This window comes from Tachysurus vachellii, chromosome 13 (genome assembly GCF_030014155.1).
Source record: "Tachysurus vachellii isolate PV-2020 chromosome 13, HZAU_Pvac_v1, whole genome shotgun sequence".
Taxonomy (NCBI): Eukaryota; Metazoa; Chordata; class Actinopteri; order Siluriformes; family Bagridae; genus Tachysurus; species Tachysurus vachellii.
The window spans coordinates 16,213,221-16,233,038 of record NC_083472.1 but is presented as its reverse complement, the minus strand read 5'-3'; the positions used below and the strand labels follow the sequence as shown (position 1 = coordinate 16,233,038).

The 19,818-nt window shown below is 37.8% G+C and overlaps 1 protein-coding gene across 1 annotated transcript; it reads left to right on the top strand.

Moving 5' to 3' along the window:
* Nucleotides 1–15,921: 15,921 nt before the first annotated feature.
* On the top strand, nucleotides 15,922–18,471 carry sh2d1ab (SH2 domain containing 1A duplicate b). The gene is made up of 3 exons (XM_060885903.1): nucleotides 15,922–16,145; nucleotides 16,380–16,443; nucleotides 17,815–18,471. Exons 1-3 carry the CDS (start codon nucleotides 15,982–15,984, stop codon nucleotides 17,965–17,967), a joined length of 381 nt encoding a protein of 126 aa, XP_060741886.1. The 5' UTR covers nucleotides 15,922–15,981; the 3' UTR covers nucleotides 17,968–18,471.
* Nucleotides 18,472–19,818: the final 1,347 nt, after the last annotated feature.

Below are 19,818 nucleotides of genomic sequence, written 5' to 3'. Positions count from 1 at the left end.
AAATATAACCCTGGATTTGTTTTAGTTATTTTCTATGAGTTTGTTCAGGTGCTCAACCCTAGCAGCTATCTATAGCTGGACATCTTTTCCTTGTGTGAAATTTGAAAAACCTCTAATTTTGTTTTTCTTCACTTTTGCTCAAGGTTACGGGTTGTCCTCTTGTGGGTGTGAATATGACTATTATACCATGGTGCAGGTGTTTTGTCTCTAATCCTCTTTAGCCAGATGGGGGCAACAGTGTATAATGTGCTAGTGAAGATGGTGCCTATGTTGTTAGTCATTACATATAAATCATTTGCGTTTAAGGGTATCATAAGAACTTGAGACAGATCAGACAGGTTACTTGTGAATGTCTTTAGTGGTCGGAATAATAGTTCTACCAAGTTGATAACATGGTGAGACACAGTTAGTCTGTTCTACAGGTAGTGTGTACATTATGAGGTAATGGTCTGTCATCACTTTTAGGTATGATATCTATATCATACAATGATAAATCCTTTTCTCTATACAGGATTTTTTCTCACAGTACAAAGTATCTGTAATGGTCAATAATTTATAATTCCTTCTAATTATTGATTAATAAAACAAATGGAAGAGAGGTAGCCAATCTGGGTTATATTTGCCAGCATTGAATCAAAATTAAAGAAAAGTGTGCTTATAGCAGGCTGCTACTAGCAGCATACTTGCAGACTTCAGCATATTCTGAATCACTAAGATAAAAATTTACTTCTCATCAACATCCTCCTCTTATGTGCAATGAGCAATATAACCCTGCAGACAAAAAAAAATATGCTGTACCAGAATCACAAACAGGTTTCATCCAAAAATATTGAAATCTGTACCAGCAACTCTCATAATAAAATACGGCTTAGGAATTTTAGCATATTCTAAATAACTAACAAAACTACTCTTATATACAAACAAAAAATAAGGTGTCAAACAGTTCTGACTTAAAACAAAATCCTGACCACAGAATCCCTCTGTAATGGAGCATTCTATAACTGATATTGTAACATTGTTATCTACAGTATAAAGCTATCTATCAAATTGTATGTATGGCTTCTCCATACATGTATATGTAATAGTTTACATTTTTTTGACTGAAAATATAGGATTTTTTTAAATATCAGGCAAAAAAATGCAAACTATTAAATTACATACACATTTAATTATATCTAATATTAATCTTGAATTTTTTTATTATATTAATATTTATATTAACCTTTTGTTTTAGGTTTATGTTCTGTAAAGCTGCTTTGAGACAATGCCAATTGTTAAAAGTACTATACAATTAAATTTTAATTGAATTGAGTTTAATATAAGAGTAGAGGTAGGAGTACACAGATAGACTACATTCTATGTAAATGAGGCAATCTGAGAGAGATTAGAGACGCAAAGTGGTAATATAAGAGAATGCAGCCAGACAGCATCAGATGGTGATGTGTAGGATGTCTCTGGTGGTCAGGAAGAAGGGGAGAGAAAGATAGAAAAGAAGACTAAGTGGTGGAAGTTGAAAACGGAAGAATGTTGTGAGGAATTCTGACAGAAGATGAGACAGGCTTTGGATGGTCAGGAAGAGCTTCCAGATGACTGGGAAACTACAGCAGAAATGATCAGGGAAACAGGTAGGAGGGTGCTAAATGTGTCATCTGCAAATAGAAATGAAAAAAGTAAACATAGTGGTGGAATGAGGAAGTACAGGACTGCATTCAGAGGATGAAGCCAGCTATAAAGAAGTGGGACGAAGAAAGGACTGAAGTATTCTGTGTGTCAGTCTAGGGAGAAAGAACAAGAGTTATTCCAACTGTTATGGTAACTTTAGGGGAGTATGTGTGCAGGTGTTCGATAAGACTACTCATGGGGAGAGATCTGGACAATCACGAGACTGACCCAGCGATGGAATTCTGAGCTAAGTAGTAAGATTTAGATTTTATTTATACAGTATTCTCGATCTTTCCATCTTCAGACGATCTGCCTCAGGGATAGGCATAATTTAAGTTTGGATTCTGGACAACAGTTCCAGGAACCAGTAAAGTTACATGAAATTTCTGTTAACTGACTGTGTACTGCAACACGTATGCTTTGAGGAAGGTTGCCACTGCATGCTGACGAGCACAGCAAAGGGTACCTGCGCAGGTAAAATCAAAATAAAATAGGTAATAAAGGGGGTTGTCTGTTGATTGTGATTGTTGAGGGAAAAAAAAAGGTTACAGAAAAGAAAAGAAGGTTACAGACATGGGTGGTGGAGGAAGCAAAGATGAGAGTGATGATTTTTTTAAGGGCATGTAAACATCCTAATGTTTCATTTATGATAACTAATTATGGACCTAGTTCTGTATCACAATATCGTATGTGGGTGATGGACTGTGGATTTCCAGAAAAAGTTTCTGTGAAAGGTAGTTAGAAAAGTTGAAAGCGTATGAGGCTTCAAAGAAAAAATGGAAAGAGACGAGAAGTAGATTGTGTTACATATAATATGTGGGCAACTAAGGCCCAAACCAGAGCACTCAAAACAAACACACAAACTAACAAATCTTCTCTTTAGTGTTTTAAATCTCTTGTAGACCTGGACAGCTACATGCCCAGACCGCCACCTCAGGCATCCCCACCGCTGAACAATAACCAACCACCAGCCTGTTACACTGCTGTGGCTTATACACCCACCCAATGGACAGTTTACTCTATAGAGGGATATTATACACACAAAAGAATGCAGCTTTCAAAGTGGCGAGACCAAATGATACTTTTTCCAGCACACTTGGGGAACACAATGATGAACAGATCTACATGGAGCGCAAGGCTCACTACTTCACTCAGACGGTAAAGAACGTTTACCCTCCATCATGCAAATGCCAATGCTCGAGGTAGCAGGTCCAACAGGAGACCCATTTCTCGTGTACCATCTATGGGGTTCAAATGACATTGAAGATGCTGAAAAACAACTCCCAGACCCAAGGAAGGCGAGAGGTCGAAAGCTCGCCGATGAACTGATCCGATTTTGTGGCTAATGTGCTAATGTGACAAACCTGAGTATTTCCTTCTGGCCAGTCAAGTCACATTAGCTAGAATAAAGGTCAAGAATGCTAAATACAGATACTTAGTAGCATGCCTGGCTGAAGCTCTTGACCAGGCTTCTCCAGTAAAAGTGGACAAATCTCCTTATGTAGACCAGAGGTCGAAGAAACCTGTCTTGCACGATTGATAGAATTACATGACGATCACAGCTGCATCGAACGCTATGATAATATGGCAGCAGCGGCTGACCTCACACCGTACGAGGCACATCTGAGAAACAGTTTCATAAATGGATTAATAGAGGACATTGCAAGAAAAGTCGAGCAAACACCGTCTCACCATGGTTCAGTTGTCTGAAGCCTGAGGAGATTCCACCAGAGGGATGGGCCGTGGCCATGGAAAAGCAAAAAATTGGAGTTGTTCATACCCGATAATGCTGTTTTAGAGGCACTGCTGAATGCTATTGCTCACGGACAAGGCCTGCAAGCACACAGCAAAGTGACATGGACTGAGACTGCAAATGCTGTGTATGAACGACTGAAACAGACATTACAGACGACACCACATTAGGCATCCATGACCCAATGAGACCATTTACACAAATTGTGGACGAAAAAGGGGGTGCATGACATCAGTTTTGCTCCAAGGCAAACACAGACCAATAGCATATTTTTCATCTAAATTAGATCCAGTGCCAGCAGGCCTGCCCATGTGTCTGTGTTGCAACTGCTTTTAGAACAAAAAACAGCACATATGATGGCTGCACAATGGATGAGATATAACACTGTGCTTTTAGAAATGCCAAATGTCACAGTTAAATGATGTACAACTCTTAACCCTGCCATTCTTCTTTCCACAGAGCAGGATGGAGAGGCTCATGACTGTGTAACTGTGGTTAATGAAGTTTGTAGCCCAAGACCTGATTTGCAATCGCTGAGCAACCCTGATCTAGAACTATTTCAGCATCAGCATCCAGGCACTCAGAAACAGGTTGAAACTGTGTGGGATTTGCAGTTTTAATTTATTTTACTTGTTCTGCCCTTTATCTCAAACGCTTTGCTTAAGTATGCAGTCAGATAATGCCCCCCAAAGACAACAAACAGTAATGGTTTTCAAGATTTACTGCTGTCCATGGAGTAACGTAAAATTGAAAAAGTACGAAATAAAGAACTCTAAGTATACAGAATCAATAATATGCTCACATAAACACAACAAAGGCTCTTCACATTCCTTGTAGTTAGCATCAACTATTTCAGAAATAGATTGTGCCATTCACGAAAACAAAGAAAAATAAATTAACGTCTGGCATATAAAATATAGCAATTTACAGTAAATGTGCATAGGAACTATAATGTAGCAATTTCTACATAATGAAAGTGCCTTCAAACCAACTTAAATCAAGGAGCAGTAGCCATGACCGCATGCTCTTCCCTTCTGCTGCTGAAAACTAGACTCACATTTGTGATGTCTTTATATAAGAACTTAAACAATAATATGCAATACCCCAATTTGCACAGAAGGGGTCACTCTACCACAACATTTCAATAAACAACGCAAAAATGTTCATAGAGAACAGCACATTACTTTAGTAAATTTCATTCATTCATTTTCTACCGCTTATCCGAACTATTCTCAGTTCACGCTTTAGTAAATTTATTTTACTAAATTTTTCTTTCAGGTAAGTTCCCATCTCATTACTCAGCACATGCAGCAGAACTTACTGCCCTTTATAGAATCCTGCAAATTGGCAGAGGGTAAGACTCTGACTGTACTGTATATACTGATAGCAGTTACGCCTTTGATGTCACATATGACTTTGGGACATTGTGGAAACGCTGCGGGTTTTTGACCTCCTCAGACAAACACATCACGAACCATGGCCTGATAGCTGACCTCCTGATTGCAATCCTACTTCCAAAAGCTATTGCAGTCTGTAAATGTGAAGTGCATATGCATAATAACGATCCTATTTCCATAGGTAATGCCAAAGCTGATGCAACAGCAAAACCTGAGCACAAACAAAAAACAAACATAATAACTAAACTGTCTTCTATCGTAGATCTCACTGAATTATAGAGTATGAGTGCTCATTTGTAGAAACAACTCTGGAGAATGCTGGGATGTGTCCAAAAACAGGAAGTTTGGTATGGTCCCACTGGAAAACCGTATTTACCGAAAAAAAAGAAAGTTTTTATCCTTTTTATGCTAAATTGACACATGGTAAAGACAATGTGTCAAAAGGAGGGATGGCAACAGAAATAAGGAAATATTGGCATATCATAGGCTTTACTAATTGCTCCCAAATATTTTGTGAACGCTGTGTCAAATGTGCAGCAAACAATGCTGGGAGAGCTATTCCGGTTATTCGGAGCGCACATTCGCCACCTCAAAGGCCATTTAAACACTTTCAGATGGATGTTATTGAGCTAGCACCTATTGAAGGTAAGAAGTACTATCTGGTCATTGTAGATATGGTCTCTAAATGGGTCTCTACATGAGACACTGGCTGACCATGCAGATCAATCCCTGGTAAGGTGACCACCGGGTGACGAGACTCTAGCCAGTGGTAGAACATCAGGGGTGACAAAGTAGGTCCGTAAGTAGAGACTAGGGCTAGGAACTCCGAACACTGGGAGCTCTGGAGTGCATAAATATAGCTCGACAGTCCACTGTGTTATCTGATATTCACAGACAGGTGAAGGACACCCTTCCTAAACCAAATGCAGATGCGCTGCATAACCTGAAGCCTGGCGAGACAGTAACTACAGACCGGTATCACTTCTCTCGTTTCTTTCAAAAATTCTTGAACGCATTGTCTTTAATCAACTGTCTGTCTATCTCTCACAGAACAACCTCCAAGACCCCAACCAGTCTGGCTTTAAAGCAGCTCATTCCACAGAGACAGCCCTTTTAGATGTCTCTGAGAAACTACATGCTGCTAGATCAGCCAATCTCTCATCTGTCCTTATCCTCCTTGACCTTTCAGCAGCGTTTGATACGGTCAACCATAAGACTCTCTTAGCCACCCTCAGGAGTCTTGGGATATGCGGATCAGCTTGGGAATGGTTCGCTTCCTACCTGGAAGGACGCTCATATCAGGTAACATGGAGGGGAGTGACATCTGCTCCACGCAGACTCTCCACTGGCGTCCCACAAGGCTCAGTACTTGGTCCTCTTCTTTTCTCCCTGTATACTCACTCTCTTGGTGAAGTTATTTCCTCACATGGGTTCTCTTACCACTGCTATGCTGATGATACACAACTTATCTTCTCTTTCCCACCCGCAGATGCCACAGCTTCTGACCGGATCTCTGCATGTCTGGCAGAAATTTCATCATGGATGACTGCTCATCAGTTAAAGCTTAATCCTAGCAAAACTGAGCTGCTCTTCATCCCAGGTGATTCATCCCCAGGTCATGATCTTGCTATATCCTTGCACAACGATCTGATCTCCCCTTCAGCCACAGCTCGCAACCTTGGGGTAACCATGGACAATCAACTGTCCTTTTCCTCTCATGTTGCTAATGTGACTCGCTCATGTCGGTTTCTTCTCTACAACATTAGAAGGATTCGACCATTTCTGTCCACACAGGCTGCTCAGGTACTTGTTCAGTCTCTTGTCATTTCTAGACTGGATTACTGCAATGCACTGCTGGCAGGTCTACCTATGAACGCAATCCGTCCTCTGCAAATGATCCAAAATGCAGCTGCCCGGCTTGTTTTCAACCTGCCAAAGTTCTCTCATACCACCCCGCTGCTGCGATCCCTCCACTGGCTTCCGGTAGCTGCACGCATCAGATTCAAAACACTGATGCTGGCCTACAAAGCCAAAAATGGACCAGCTCCCTCTTACCTCAAAGCCCTCATCACTCCTCGCACTGCACCCCGCACCCTCCGATCTACCAGCACTGCTCGACTGGTTCCACCATCTCTCAGGGTAAGAGGCAAGTATACTACAAGACTCTTCTCTGTACTGGCACCAAGGTGGTGGAACGAACTTCCCCTAGAGGTCCGGACAGCTGAGTCACTGGCTATTTTCAAGCGGCGGTTGAAGACCTACTTATTCAGGAAACACTTCAACTAGCACTTCTTTCATTATCTTTTGCATTTAAAAAAAAAAAAAAAAAAAAAAAAAAAAAAAAAAAAAACACACCTTTGACACTTTCATTGTAACTTTGAACAAATGTTTTAAACTCATGGTATCTTAAGTATGTAACTTAGTGATCCAGCATTAATGTATTCAATGTTAGAGATTTAAGCACTTATGTACGTCGCTCTGGATAAGGGCGTCTGCCAAATGCTGTAAATGTAAAATGCTGTAAATGTAAAATGTAAAATGTAAGTTCACCTGAGAGGAATTTGGAAAAATACACACATGGACAAAATTATTGGTACCCTTCGGTCAATGAAAGAAAAACTCACATTGGTCACAAACTTTAATCTGACAAAAGTAATAATAAATAAAAATTCTATGAATGTTAACCAATGAAAGTCAGACATTGCTTTTCAACCCTGCTTCAACGGAATTATTTAAAAAAATAAACTCATGGAACAGGCCTAGACAAAAATGATGGTACTTCTATAAAAGACTGAAAATAATGTGACCAAAGGGACATGTTAATTCAAGGTGTGTCCACTCATTAGCATCACAGGTGTCTACAATCTTGTAATCAGTCAGTGGGCTTATATCTAGGGTTCCAGGCAGGTAGTCACTGTGTTGTCTGGTAATATGGTGTGTACCATATGGTGTGTACCATATGGTTGTCTCAGGAGATTAGAAAGAAAATTATAGACAAGCATGATAAAGGTAAAGGCTATAAGACCATCTCCAAGCAGCTAGATGTTCCTGTGACTACAGTTGCACATATTATTCAAAAATTTAAGATCCATGGGACTGTAGCCAACCTCCCTGGACGTGTCCGCAGGAGGAAAATTGATGACAAATCAAAGAGAAGGCTAATCCGAATGGTAACAAAAGAGCCCAGAAAGACTTCTAAAGAGATCCAAGGTGAACATCAGTGTCAGATAACACCATCCGTCATTGTTTGAGCCAAAGTGGACTACATGGGAGACAACCAAGGAGGACACCATTGTTGAAAACAAATCATAAAAAACCTAGACTGGAATATGCCAAACTACATGGTGACAAGCAACAAAGCTTCTGGGAGAATGTCCTATGGACAGATGATACAAAAATGGAACTTTTTGCCAAAGCACATCAGCTCTATGTTCACAGACGGAAAAATGTCCCTATTGTGAAACATGGAGGAGGCTCTGTTATGTTCTGGGGCTGCTTTGCTGCATCTGGCACAGGCTGTCTTGAATCTGTGCAGGGTACAATGAAATCTGAAGACTATCAAGGGGTTCTAGAGAGAAATGTGCTGGCCAGTGTCAGAAAGCTTGGTCTCAGTTGCAGGTCATGGGTCTTGCAACAGGACAATGACCCAAAACACACAGTTAAAAACACCCAAGAATGGCTAAGAGGAAAACATTGGACTATTCTAAAGTGGCGTTCTGAGCCATGACCTCAATCCTATTGAGCATCTGAAGGAGCTGAAACATGCCGTCTGGAAAAGACACCCTTCAAACCAGAAACAACTGGAGGAGTTTGCCCATGAAGAGTGGGCCAAAATACCTGCTGAGAGCTGCAGAAGTCTCATTGACAGTTACAGGAATCTGATTGCAGTGATTGCCTCAAAAGGTTGTGCAACAAAATATTAAGTTAGGGGTACCATCATTTTTGTCTAGGCCTGTTCCATGAGTTTATTTTTTTAAATAATTCCGTTGAAGCATGGTTGAAAAGCAATGTCTGACTTTCATTGGTTAACATTCATAGAATGTTTATTTATTATTACTTTTGTCAGATTAAAGTTTTTTCTGTGACCATTGTGAGTTTTTCATTGACCGAAGGGTACCAACAATTTTGTCCACGTGTGTAGTTACTGAATTCACACACCATTACACTGATATCACAGATATAATTGTCACTACAGTAAGTGCAGAACCAGTTGGGTAGGTCCGCTCTTTCAACCTGAGGTGAAACTAAGCACCTACAAATAAGAATCTGAGTCCATTTGTCACCGTCTCTAATTGTTGGAGCTGTTTATCTCTTCATGTACAAGAAGAAACCTTGTCACATCTACTTTGCCATTCCCAAAGAACTAAGTGGAGAGATTTCTAACATCATCGCGGAGGCAGAAAAACGTGGTTTGAAACTACATCTTTATGGCCCGCAGCCCTTCCAGCCACTCAGATACAGATTCCCAAATAGGTTAGAGAGAGAGTTCGCAGGAGCAGCCCTAGAATTATTGAGGAGGAGTTGGGAAAAAGTCCTGATTAGGGTTAACTTATTGTAGCCTACAGCTCGAAGAGATCCTCAATATACTGAAGTCTGGATCAGCTTTTGGCAGTTATGGCAAGACAGGCTTAAAAGAAGTTATATTCCAGGTGCCCTAACAGTTGACTCACAGTTAACAACAAAAATTTAACTCCTGAGACTATCTGCATTCGTGTCCAGTTAAGTGAGTGGCTGGGTTACCCACACTCACAAAACAGTCTAACTGATAGTGTTCCGAAGCCCCGGTGAGGTGGGACAAGTGCGAAAGTGCAGTGCCTGCACTCTGAGCACCAATATACGTCAAGAAGGGTGAAGGTTCACTTAAAGTTTAGTGCTGTCCACATGAATCACCCGACAGACCTACAAAATATTCTATTACCGAGACACAGAGAGTTGAAATTTGATGAGAGCACACCTCTGCTGGAGAGAGAACAGAGGACAAATTTGATGAGTGGGAAGAACAATTTTGAGACATGGACATACTGCCTCCGGCATTTATTTATTCTATTTATTTTATTTATTTGAATTAGGACAGTGCACATTAATTAACAAATCAGCAATGAGCATCAGTGTAAATATGCCAGAATTAGCTCAATAGCTAAATTTCATCTGTTGTCCTAAGGCAGGTATCATAAAACACAAAATACAAATTACTTACAAACATACAGTAACATGCATGTAGACATATTACACAGAACAACAGAGACTAAGTACAGTAAACAGCAGTCACACAGAAGTTAATAGGCCACTATGAACAGACATTCATTCATTCATTCATTCATTCATCTTCTACCGCTTATCCGAACTACCTCGGGTCACGGGGAGCCTGTGCCTATCACAGGCGTCATTGGGCATCAAGGCAGGATACACCCTGGACGGAGTGCCAACCCATCGCAGGGCATGAACAGACATCCAATAAGAAAATGATTTACATATGGGTACATCGCTGGTTTGATTTCAGCCATTGTTTAAGTTTTTTTTTAAAGTTTAAGTAATTGTCACAATTCCTAACTTGAGTTGGTAATGTATTCCATGACTGTGTGCCTCTGATAGACACCACCATTTGGATAAATTTAGTTCTGCGCCATTGTACATTACAGTCTCCTCTGGTTAATGCTCTAATGTTTACTTTAATGTTAGTTTTTTTGTATAAAGTCTCTTAATGGTGACGGGGCAAGCCCATTCAAAACTTTAAAAATGAGACAGACATCCAAAAACGTCTGATAACTGTCAACATCTATATGTATGTAAGTATGTATTTACTTAGAATATTACAGTGATGAAAATGTATAGGTTTCCTGTCTAGAATTTTAAATGTTTTCTTGAAGAGAGACTTGAGGGGTTTTAAGATGCTCTCGGTTGTATAAGAGACCAAGTTGTATAACAGTAAGTAATGTGAGTAAATATCATTGCATGCATATAAGCCTTTGCTGACTCAACAGTAAGAAAAGGCCTTATATGTTGGAAATTTGTTAAAATGTTAAAATTTTATAATATTTGAGATTTATTTTACATTGAGGTCTTTCCCTCACAAAAATAGCACCATTTTTACACATTAAGTTTAGTTTTATAGCTTTACCTTATAGGTACATTCGTTTGCAAAAGTTTAGTAAACCCTGACAATTTCCATGATTTTCATTTATTAATATTTGGTTGTTTGGATAAAAAATTTCATTTTTATCTATCAGATAACTGAAGGAAACAGTAATATTTCAGTAATGAAATAAGGTTTATTGGATTAACAGAAAATGTGCAAATCAAAACGAAATTAGAACGTGCATAAATTTGGGCACCCCAACAGAAAAATCACATCAATATTTAGTAGAGCCTCCTTTAGCAGAAATAACAGCCTCTAGACACTTCCTATAGCCTGTAATGAGTGTCTGGATTCTGAATGAATGTATTTTGGACCATTCCTCCTTACAAAACATCTCCAGTTCAGTAAGGTTTGATGTTGCCGAGCATGGACAGCCCGCTTCAAATCACCCCACAGATATTCAATGATATTCAGGTCTGGGGACTGGGATGGCCATTCCAGAACATTGTACTTGTTCCTCTGCATAAATGCTCGAGTAGATTTTGAGCAGTGTTTTGGGTCGTTGACTTGTTGAAATATCCAGCCCCGGGATAACCAGCGACCCTCAACTTTAACTTGATTCCCAGTACCAGCACTGGCCACACAGTCCCACAGCATAATGGAACCTCCACCAAATTTTACTGTGGGTAGCAAGTGTTTTTCTTGGAATGCTGTGTTCTTTTGCCGCCATGCATAACGCCCCTTGTTATGACCCTAACATATATGGATAACATAACATACTTATATAAGGATGGGATATTGGCAGTACAAAATTAAAAAGTGATTTTGTAATTGTCCTTAAAGTGTCCATGTGCAGTATGGTATGTATAAAATGGCACTGTGCTGTGCAAGTCCAGAGTAAAAGTGACAGTCCAGAGTTGAAGTGTCATAGTGCAAAAAGAAGGTTGTCCTGAACTAGATCCTGGGTGTTTCCTGGTTTAAACTCTTTAAACTTCTTCTTAAACTAAACTTCTTCTGAAGCTTCTTAATCTTTGTTTCATCACTCCACAGCACCTTATTCAAAAATGAAGCTGGCTTGTCCAAATGTGTGTTTGCATACCTCAAGCGACTCCGTTTGTGGCGTGTGTGCAGAAAAGGCTTCTTTCGCATCACTCTCCCATACAGCTTCACCTTGTGCAAAGTGCGCTGAATTGTTAAACGATGCACAGTGACACCATCTGCAGTAAGTTGATGTTGTAGTTCTTTGGAGGTGGTCTGGTCTGGGCTGTTTTTGACCATTCTCACCATCCGCCTTTGCCTCTCCAATATTTTACGTGGCCTGCCACTTCTGGCCTTAATAAGAACTGTGCATGTGGTCTTCCATTTCCTCACTATGTTCCTCACAGTGGAAACTGACAGCTTATATCTCTGCGATAACTTTTTGTAGCCTTTCCTTAAACCATAATGTTGAACAATCTTTGTTTCAGGTCATTTAAGAGTTGTTTTGAGGCCTCCATGTTGCCACTCTTCAGAGGAGAGTCAAAGAGAACAACAACTTGTAATTTGCCACCTTAAATACCTTTTCTCATGATTGGCTGCACCGGTCTATGAAGTTCAAGGCTTAATGAGCTCACCAAACCAATTGTGTGTTCCAATTAATTAGTGCTAAGTAGTTACAGGTATTCAAATCAATAAAATGGCAAGGGTGCCCAAATTTATGCACCTGTCTAATTTCGTTTTGATGCATTTTGCACATTTTCTGTTAATCCAATAAACCTCATTTCACTACTGAAATATTACTGTGTCCTTCAGTTATTTGATAGATCAAAATGAAATTGCTGATCCAAACACCCAAATATTTATAAATGAAAATCATGGAAATTGTCAGGGGTTCCTAAACGTTTGCATACGACTGTATGGCTTTGATGATTAATGTTTTGTTACTTATTGGAGTTGTCCTTCTTCTCTTCCTATCCTTTCCTATGCTCAAACTGAGGGGCCTATTTCTCAAAGAAAAAAGCAGTATATTCAATGTCTAAGTTTTAGTTAATAAAGATGACATTGAAAAGCCCAAGCAAAAGGATGGTGTCTGATGTTCCTTCTAAATCTGTCTTTTGAATGCCTTAATTTATGATTATGTTAAAATTTTTATATAGTTTGTCCTAAAGTACAAAAAGGAGGGAAATCTTTTGGAAATGTTAAATATCATGAGTGTCTATATATATAATGTTATGTGCTTTTACAGTATTTTGTGTGTCAGACTTATTCCAGCCCTTATTATGGCCCTTATTCCAACCGTTATGGGAACTTTAGGGGAGTATGTGTGCATGTGTTCGATAAGAACTGAAAATGGAATGTGGCCATACTGAGGTGATACATCTTCAGTAACCAGGGTGGGTGCATTAACACACACACACACACGCACACACACATAGCTGGGGTACAAAAAAGAGAGCTGAAACGCTAGATTTTGCCTCTTCACTGTGTAGACTTTGCACTGTATAGGGAAGACGCCTTTTGCTGCAGCAAAATAAAATTATTTCTTTATTCAGTTCAATTAAAATTTATTGACATTGTCTCAAAGCAACTTTAGAGGACATACAGTAAACAAAGAACAAAAGGTTAATATAAAGAATAATATAAAGATTAATATAATACAAACTTCAAGATTAATATTAAAATATGTTTAAATGTATTTGTATTTATCCCCAATGAGCAGGTCTGAGGTGACTCAGGTGGCAGTGGCAAGGAAAAACGTCCTTGAATATTAAAAGAAGAAACCTTGAGAGGAACCAGACTCATATGGGTGACAATGGAGGGTGTGATTATAAATATACAGTCTGATAAATGTAGTATTGATGAGAAGATTGTTGTCCTCAAAGACCACATGGAGTTGGCATCTCCTCTTTAGTATAGCAGAGTCCAACTGGAGCTGGTAAATCTCTAGATGCCTCAGGATCCTCACAGAGTCAGCCTCATCTCAGTTGAGCTCCAAAATCTTCATGGCATGGAAGACAATCTGAGCTGGTACAATTTCTGGCTGCCTCGGGTTAGGTTAAAAGAGAGAAGTGGTGTAGAGGAATTAACGTAGCTGCTCATCATAATATTAGCAAGCATTAGATGATATGCACACTTGGTCAGATGTATTAGAGCACAGGATTATGGGAAGTATTGTGTGTACGCCTGACTAAAGAGATACGTTTTTAATCTACATTTAAATTGGGAAAGTGTGTCTGAGCCCCAGACACTATCAGGAAGGCTATTCAAAAGTTTGGGAGCTAAATACGAAAACCCTCTACCGCCTTTAGTAGATTTTGAAATACCAGCAATCCTTAGTTTTGCGATCTCAGAGAGCATTAAGGATTGTAACATGTTAGAAGACTGGTTAGTTACATGAGAGCTAAACCATTTTGAGCCTTGTATGTTAGTAGCATCAGTTTGAAATAAATTCTAAACTTAACACCTACCCAGTGTAAAGATTATAAAATTGGTGTTGTATGATTATATTTTCTTGTCCTGGTAAGAAATCTGGCAGCTCCATTTTGGAATAACTGTAGCCTATTTATTGAAGGTGCAGGACAACCACCTAGTAATGTCCAGTAGTCCAGTAGTCTAGTCTGGAGGTCATGAATGCAATAAATAAATTTAAGATATAACATACATTTTAAATGTTTCACTATAACTGTGTTTCACAAGATTTCCATTTTATATCTGTTTGTAATTTAAATAAATAAGCAATTTATTTAAGCATTATTTTTTTCCACTTTAATCTAGTCTGGGCCTAATCTGTAACCTATATTCAGAGCACTAGTCATTATGTGGAAATACAGCCAGTATGGTAGTTTCTAATACACCAACACAAATAGACAGAAATCATATGTGAGCATTGGACGCTGCTACCAGTGATTTTTTCTGTTTTGGTTACAACTCACCAATGCCAATTATTAGATTCTAACTCAAAACATAGAAGCAACTGAGGTTCACACTGATTAAATACTAACAGTGAGTCTACCTACACGCAAGTATATTTCACTATAGTGAGATATATGACCCGCCATACTATACAACCTGCAGAGGGAGTAATTTTATTAAGAAAAATATTATTTTGTCCTCCATTTGCACATGCATTACATAGGAGAAACAGATGCATTCTAAGCGCTAGTCTGACAAGTTACTGCCAGTATAGCAATTCTGAAGTACTTATCTTTCTTTTACTATAAGCAAATCTCTATAAATAAATAGATAAACAAACAAATAGATAAATTCTGTTAAGTACACAAACTTTGTATTTACTTGCAAATTCATAATAAGATCTGGCTAAACAAAAAACAACAGATTTTAGTGTCAGGAGGCATTAAGTACAGAGAACTTTATTTTTAGGGTTGTCTTTACTTTAATGGACTATGAATTATTTAGAATAGCAGCATTACTGCTAGAAAACCATGGGATTGCATTCATGAACAAAGTAAAACAAAGTATAACACGACAGCCATTTGCATAGGTTTTTTTTTACCTATGGATATGGTCAATAGTAATCCTTGCTAATAGTGTTTTCTCCAAATTTAAACCTCAAAACATTTGAAACATCTTGTTAAATTTATTTTATAAACACGAGCATCTTAACAATACTTAATTCTATTACTCAATACCATTAAAAAAACGACATTCCATAATAGTTTTCTTTTTAGTATGAAAGCAAACTAACCCCTTAAGTTCCTATCTTGTTCTACATTCTACAAAATTTATATCCAACCGCAGACTGAAGTACAAATTGTAAATTAAGAAATGCACCATAATATTGAAGTACATTATGGAAAGGCTTTCCAACTATCAACATGTTCAAAATCATAATATATTTAAGATAGAATATGAACAACCTGTTACTGACTAAAAAAGATCGCTTGTAGTAAATACTGAAAACATTTTGCACAAATGTCACCTTTCCTGAAACTAAGTGTGCTTTACCTCACCTCAAGTCCATACACACAACTGTTTAACTGACATTTTTCTCACTTGCACAAACATTTCTTGTGTGAAACGCCTTTGATGTGATTTCCTGCCTTTCACGTAATTTCCCGTAGAAAGAACCACTACCTGTTGGTACTACTGAGATAATGCAGAGAACCGCACCAAGTGGCACAATGGAATCGCTGTCTTTTTATCATGGGGCCATCAGCCGTGAGATGTGTGAGAGGCGCCTGGCTGAGGTTGGCAAGGATGGCAGCTACTTAATCAGAGACAGTGAAAGCATCCCTGGTGTTTTCTGCCTCTGTGTGCTGTAAGTTCATCATAAACATGAGTCTTTTTTCCTCCAGTTTCTTTAATGGCAATATATTGGGGCACTCAAGATGACACTCAAGTTTTTAAAATTTGATATTTTTGCCAGATATCTGCATACAAGTAACCAATTTCAGAGTTTCTATGTATGCCCCAATATATTATCATTTTAAATAACATTTCAAATTATGCTTAAGTATGCTGATTTGAAATTGATATGACAATACATTCACAGGTGCAATGGCTATGTCTACACTTACCGCTTACAGCAAAACAATGCAGGCTCCTGGGCAGCAGAGGTGAGCCATGTTTAAATATATAAAGAGAGAGAGAGAGAAAGAAATTTCTTATGTATATGATGACTTGTTTTTATGTTTCAACTCAATACTCATTGTGGCTCAATATATGGCATAAGTTTGTTGTTATCATAATGTTTCTGTAATAGTTATAAAAGTGTAAATTAAAGCACCTCAGTGTAATTTCAGATGTTTGTTGAGCAAAAATAATAAATAAAAAACAATAATAATAAATAAATAAATACATACATACATACAAACATACATACATACATACATACATAATCTCATATATCACTTGGAAATATTGCTTGTTTTCCAAAGAAAAACCCATTTTTATCCATTTAAAATACATAAAATTAATCAGATGATTTTTAAAGAACCATTGTTGCACAGTCCTCTGTTTCAGTCTCATGTTATGTTTGCTAATCCTAGTTTATTTTATAAGGCTGACTCTGATTATTATAAAACCATTTTGCAATTGTGTTAGCACAGCTGAAAACATTAAAAGGGCAATAAAAGTTTAGGTTAGTTTAGTACCTGGAGCATCAGGAGTTGTGGGTTAGTTAGCAATCTCAAACAGTCTCTTATCTTTCTTTTTGTGGTAAGAATTTATCTCAAAATGCTGTGAACTACTCTCTTCATAGAAGATAAAAGCATAGAGCCAAACTGGTTCAAATCAGAACAGAAAAAGGAGTGGTGAACTGGAAACAACGAAATTTCCAAGTGATCCACAGTTTTGGAAAGTAGTGTGTATAAGAAAAGAAAAAATCTTGCTTCCTTTAGAAACAGTCCAGGAAATGTATTAAATATTTATTAAAATGAGGGTGGGAATTCCAGGCTTAATTCATTTTACATTGTTCTAGGACGCCACTCAGAAAGGAGGCTTTTATTTTGGAATCATTGCTACTGGTTTGCATTTTTTGGATTCCTAATAAATACTGGAAGAATATATTAGCATTACATTACAAAAGTTTACACTTAAAGCTGTTAAAATAAACATCTCATGTATCATGTGAACCAGGGTGACCAGTCATTTTGTACATTGGGTGAGCTGTACAAATGTAAAGTTTGGTAAATAATTATCACTTGTCACATGAGTACAGCTTAGAATAACCTTGAAATTAACAAATAAAAAAGGAGCAACATGGAGGTTACTTGGAGGGCATAAAAGTATGATGTGTTTTTCAAAATTTGGGATGCCAACAAAAAGAAGAGCAGGCATTCTTTTCATGAAATAAATTATTTTTTACTGTTTAGATGTCATTGTAACTTCTAGAAAATATGATAAAGAGAAACTTTTTACAACTTTTTACTAGTAACAAAATAATTGAAAAATAGCCACGAGTTATAAATCTACTTGTATTTTTGCAGACAGCACCTGGTCAACAGAAACGCTTGTTTCGTAAAGTGAAGAATTTGATAAGTGCTTTTGAGAAACCAGACCAAGGCATTGCCATTCCCCTTCTCTACCCTGTGACTGTTCAGAATCATTACAGCCCGGATAGATCCAATATCTCAGCATAAGGAGCATGGAGGAAGAAACTAAAACCTATTCACACCTATTATAATTTTTCTTTCTTTATTATTATTATTATTATTATTATTATTATTATTATTATTAGTAGTAGTAGTAGTAGTAGTAGTAGTAGTAGTATTATATTGGTTTATTATTTTGATTCAGATATTTTTTATAATGTTGAGTCAAACAACTTTAAAATTCATACCCACAAGACATGTATATATTTTATGTTTCACATTGTAAAAAAAAAGGTAGATAATTTAGTATTGGTGATTGTACAGTAAGACAGTAAGTGGTAATGATATTCATTTTATTTGAAACCCTATAAATGCAATAAAAACAATAAAAAACAGCAAAATAAATACTAAATTCTAGCTGATATGAAATTGTCTGTGCATCTATGTTTTGTCATCTATTATGTTCTGACGAAGTCTTAAAATGCATCTTATTAGAAGGTGTTATAATGACTAAAAATTCAATATAAATAAAATACATACATATGATTTTAAGACACATGGCTCTGCATCAATCTGCACAAACCAGACAAGCCCCACAGGAAGAGAACCTCATCTCCTAGCAACGGCACTCTCAATTCTCTGAAGGTATCAGTGCTCATGGGTGAAATCGGCCTTATATTGCATGAAATCCAAACCTCCCTTTTTTAATTATTTCTCATGCTTATGGATATTCATAGCTTCTGGCATTTACATCTAGCCACCAATGATTTTTGAGATGAGACACAGAAAAGCAGATATTGGAAGTCTTGCTGAATTTGAATCTGAAGTTTGAAAAAAATCCTTCCATACATCAGCGTCTTCAAACACGAAGGAAGTCTGACTACATGAGACCAGCAGAAGCCACAGTCAATGAAGATTGAAATAGTTTAATATTATACTAGAAGAAAACGGATTCAGGGCTAATTGTGTTTAGCTTTGTTATCAGAGAACATGTAAGATATTTTATTGTTCTCTAATTTCATGGCAAGCCAGGAATAAGCCAATTCATAATTATTACTGAATTTTGCAACCCATTTGACTACTGTGTGTATACCCTGTATGCTGTTAAAACAACTATGAACCTTCTAAGCATAAATTCCACAAGACCAAAGAATGCGTGCTCTACTATAAAGTCCAGCACAATTCACAGAGTATGAACTTGGCCACTGCTTTAAGAGAAAACTATTGCAACAAAGGGGTGTGCTTGGTCTGCAACAATGTTTAGGTGGGTGGTACATGTCAAAGTAACATCCACATGAATGCAAAGACCCAAGGTTTCCCAGCTGAACATTGCCTGGAACATCACACCAGCTATCCAATGTTCCCATGGTGTATTCTAGTGCCATCTCTTCCCCAGATAATAATACAAATGCACTCAGCTGTTCACCTGAAGTAAAACAAAACATGATTTATCCAGGCCACCTTGTTTTATTGCTCTCTGGTCCAACCCTAATGCTCATACGCCCATTTTAGGACCGCGACCCATCTGTGGCAACCCATCTTAAAGCAATTATATGTATTGCATATAACAATTCTTTCTACCCTCAGGGCTATAAAATATTAAAAAATAGTAAACATTTTCATGAAAAATGTTAAAAATATACAAATTACATTCATCTAGTTGTATACATGTTCCCCTAAACTTTAAACTAAACCTACAATTTAAGTTTGGAGTATCTTGGCAGCCTCTCTGATAGGTTTTATATTGATCCTGTACATTTGGGAGGGAGGTTTTGTCAGTGGTGTCACTGCAGTGCCCAATTTTGACTTTTTTTGATGATGGCCTTTACAGGGTTCCAGTGTACACCTTATGTTTTGTAATTTTTTTTTTAATACTACTCTCCTGATTTGTTCCAAATC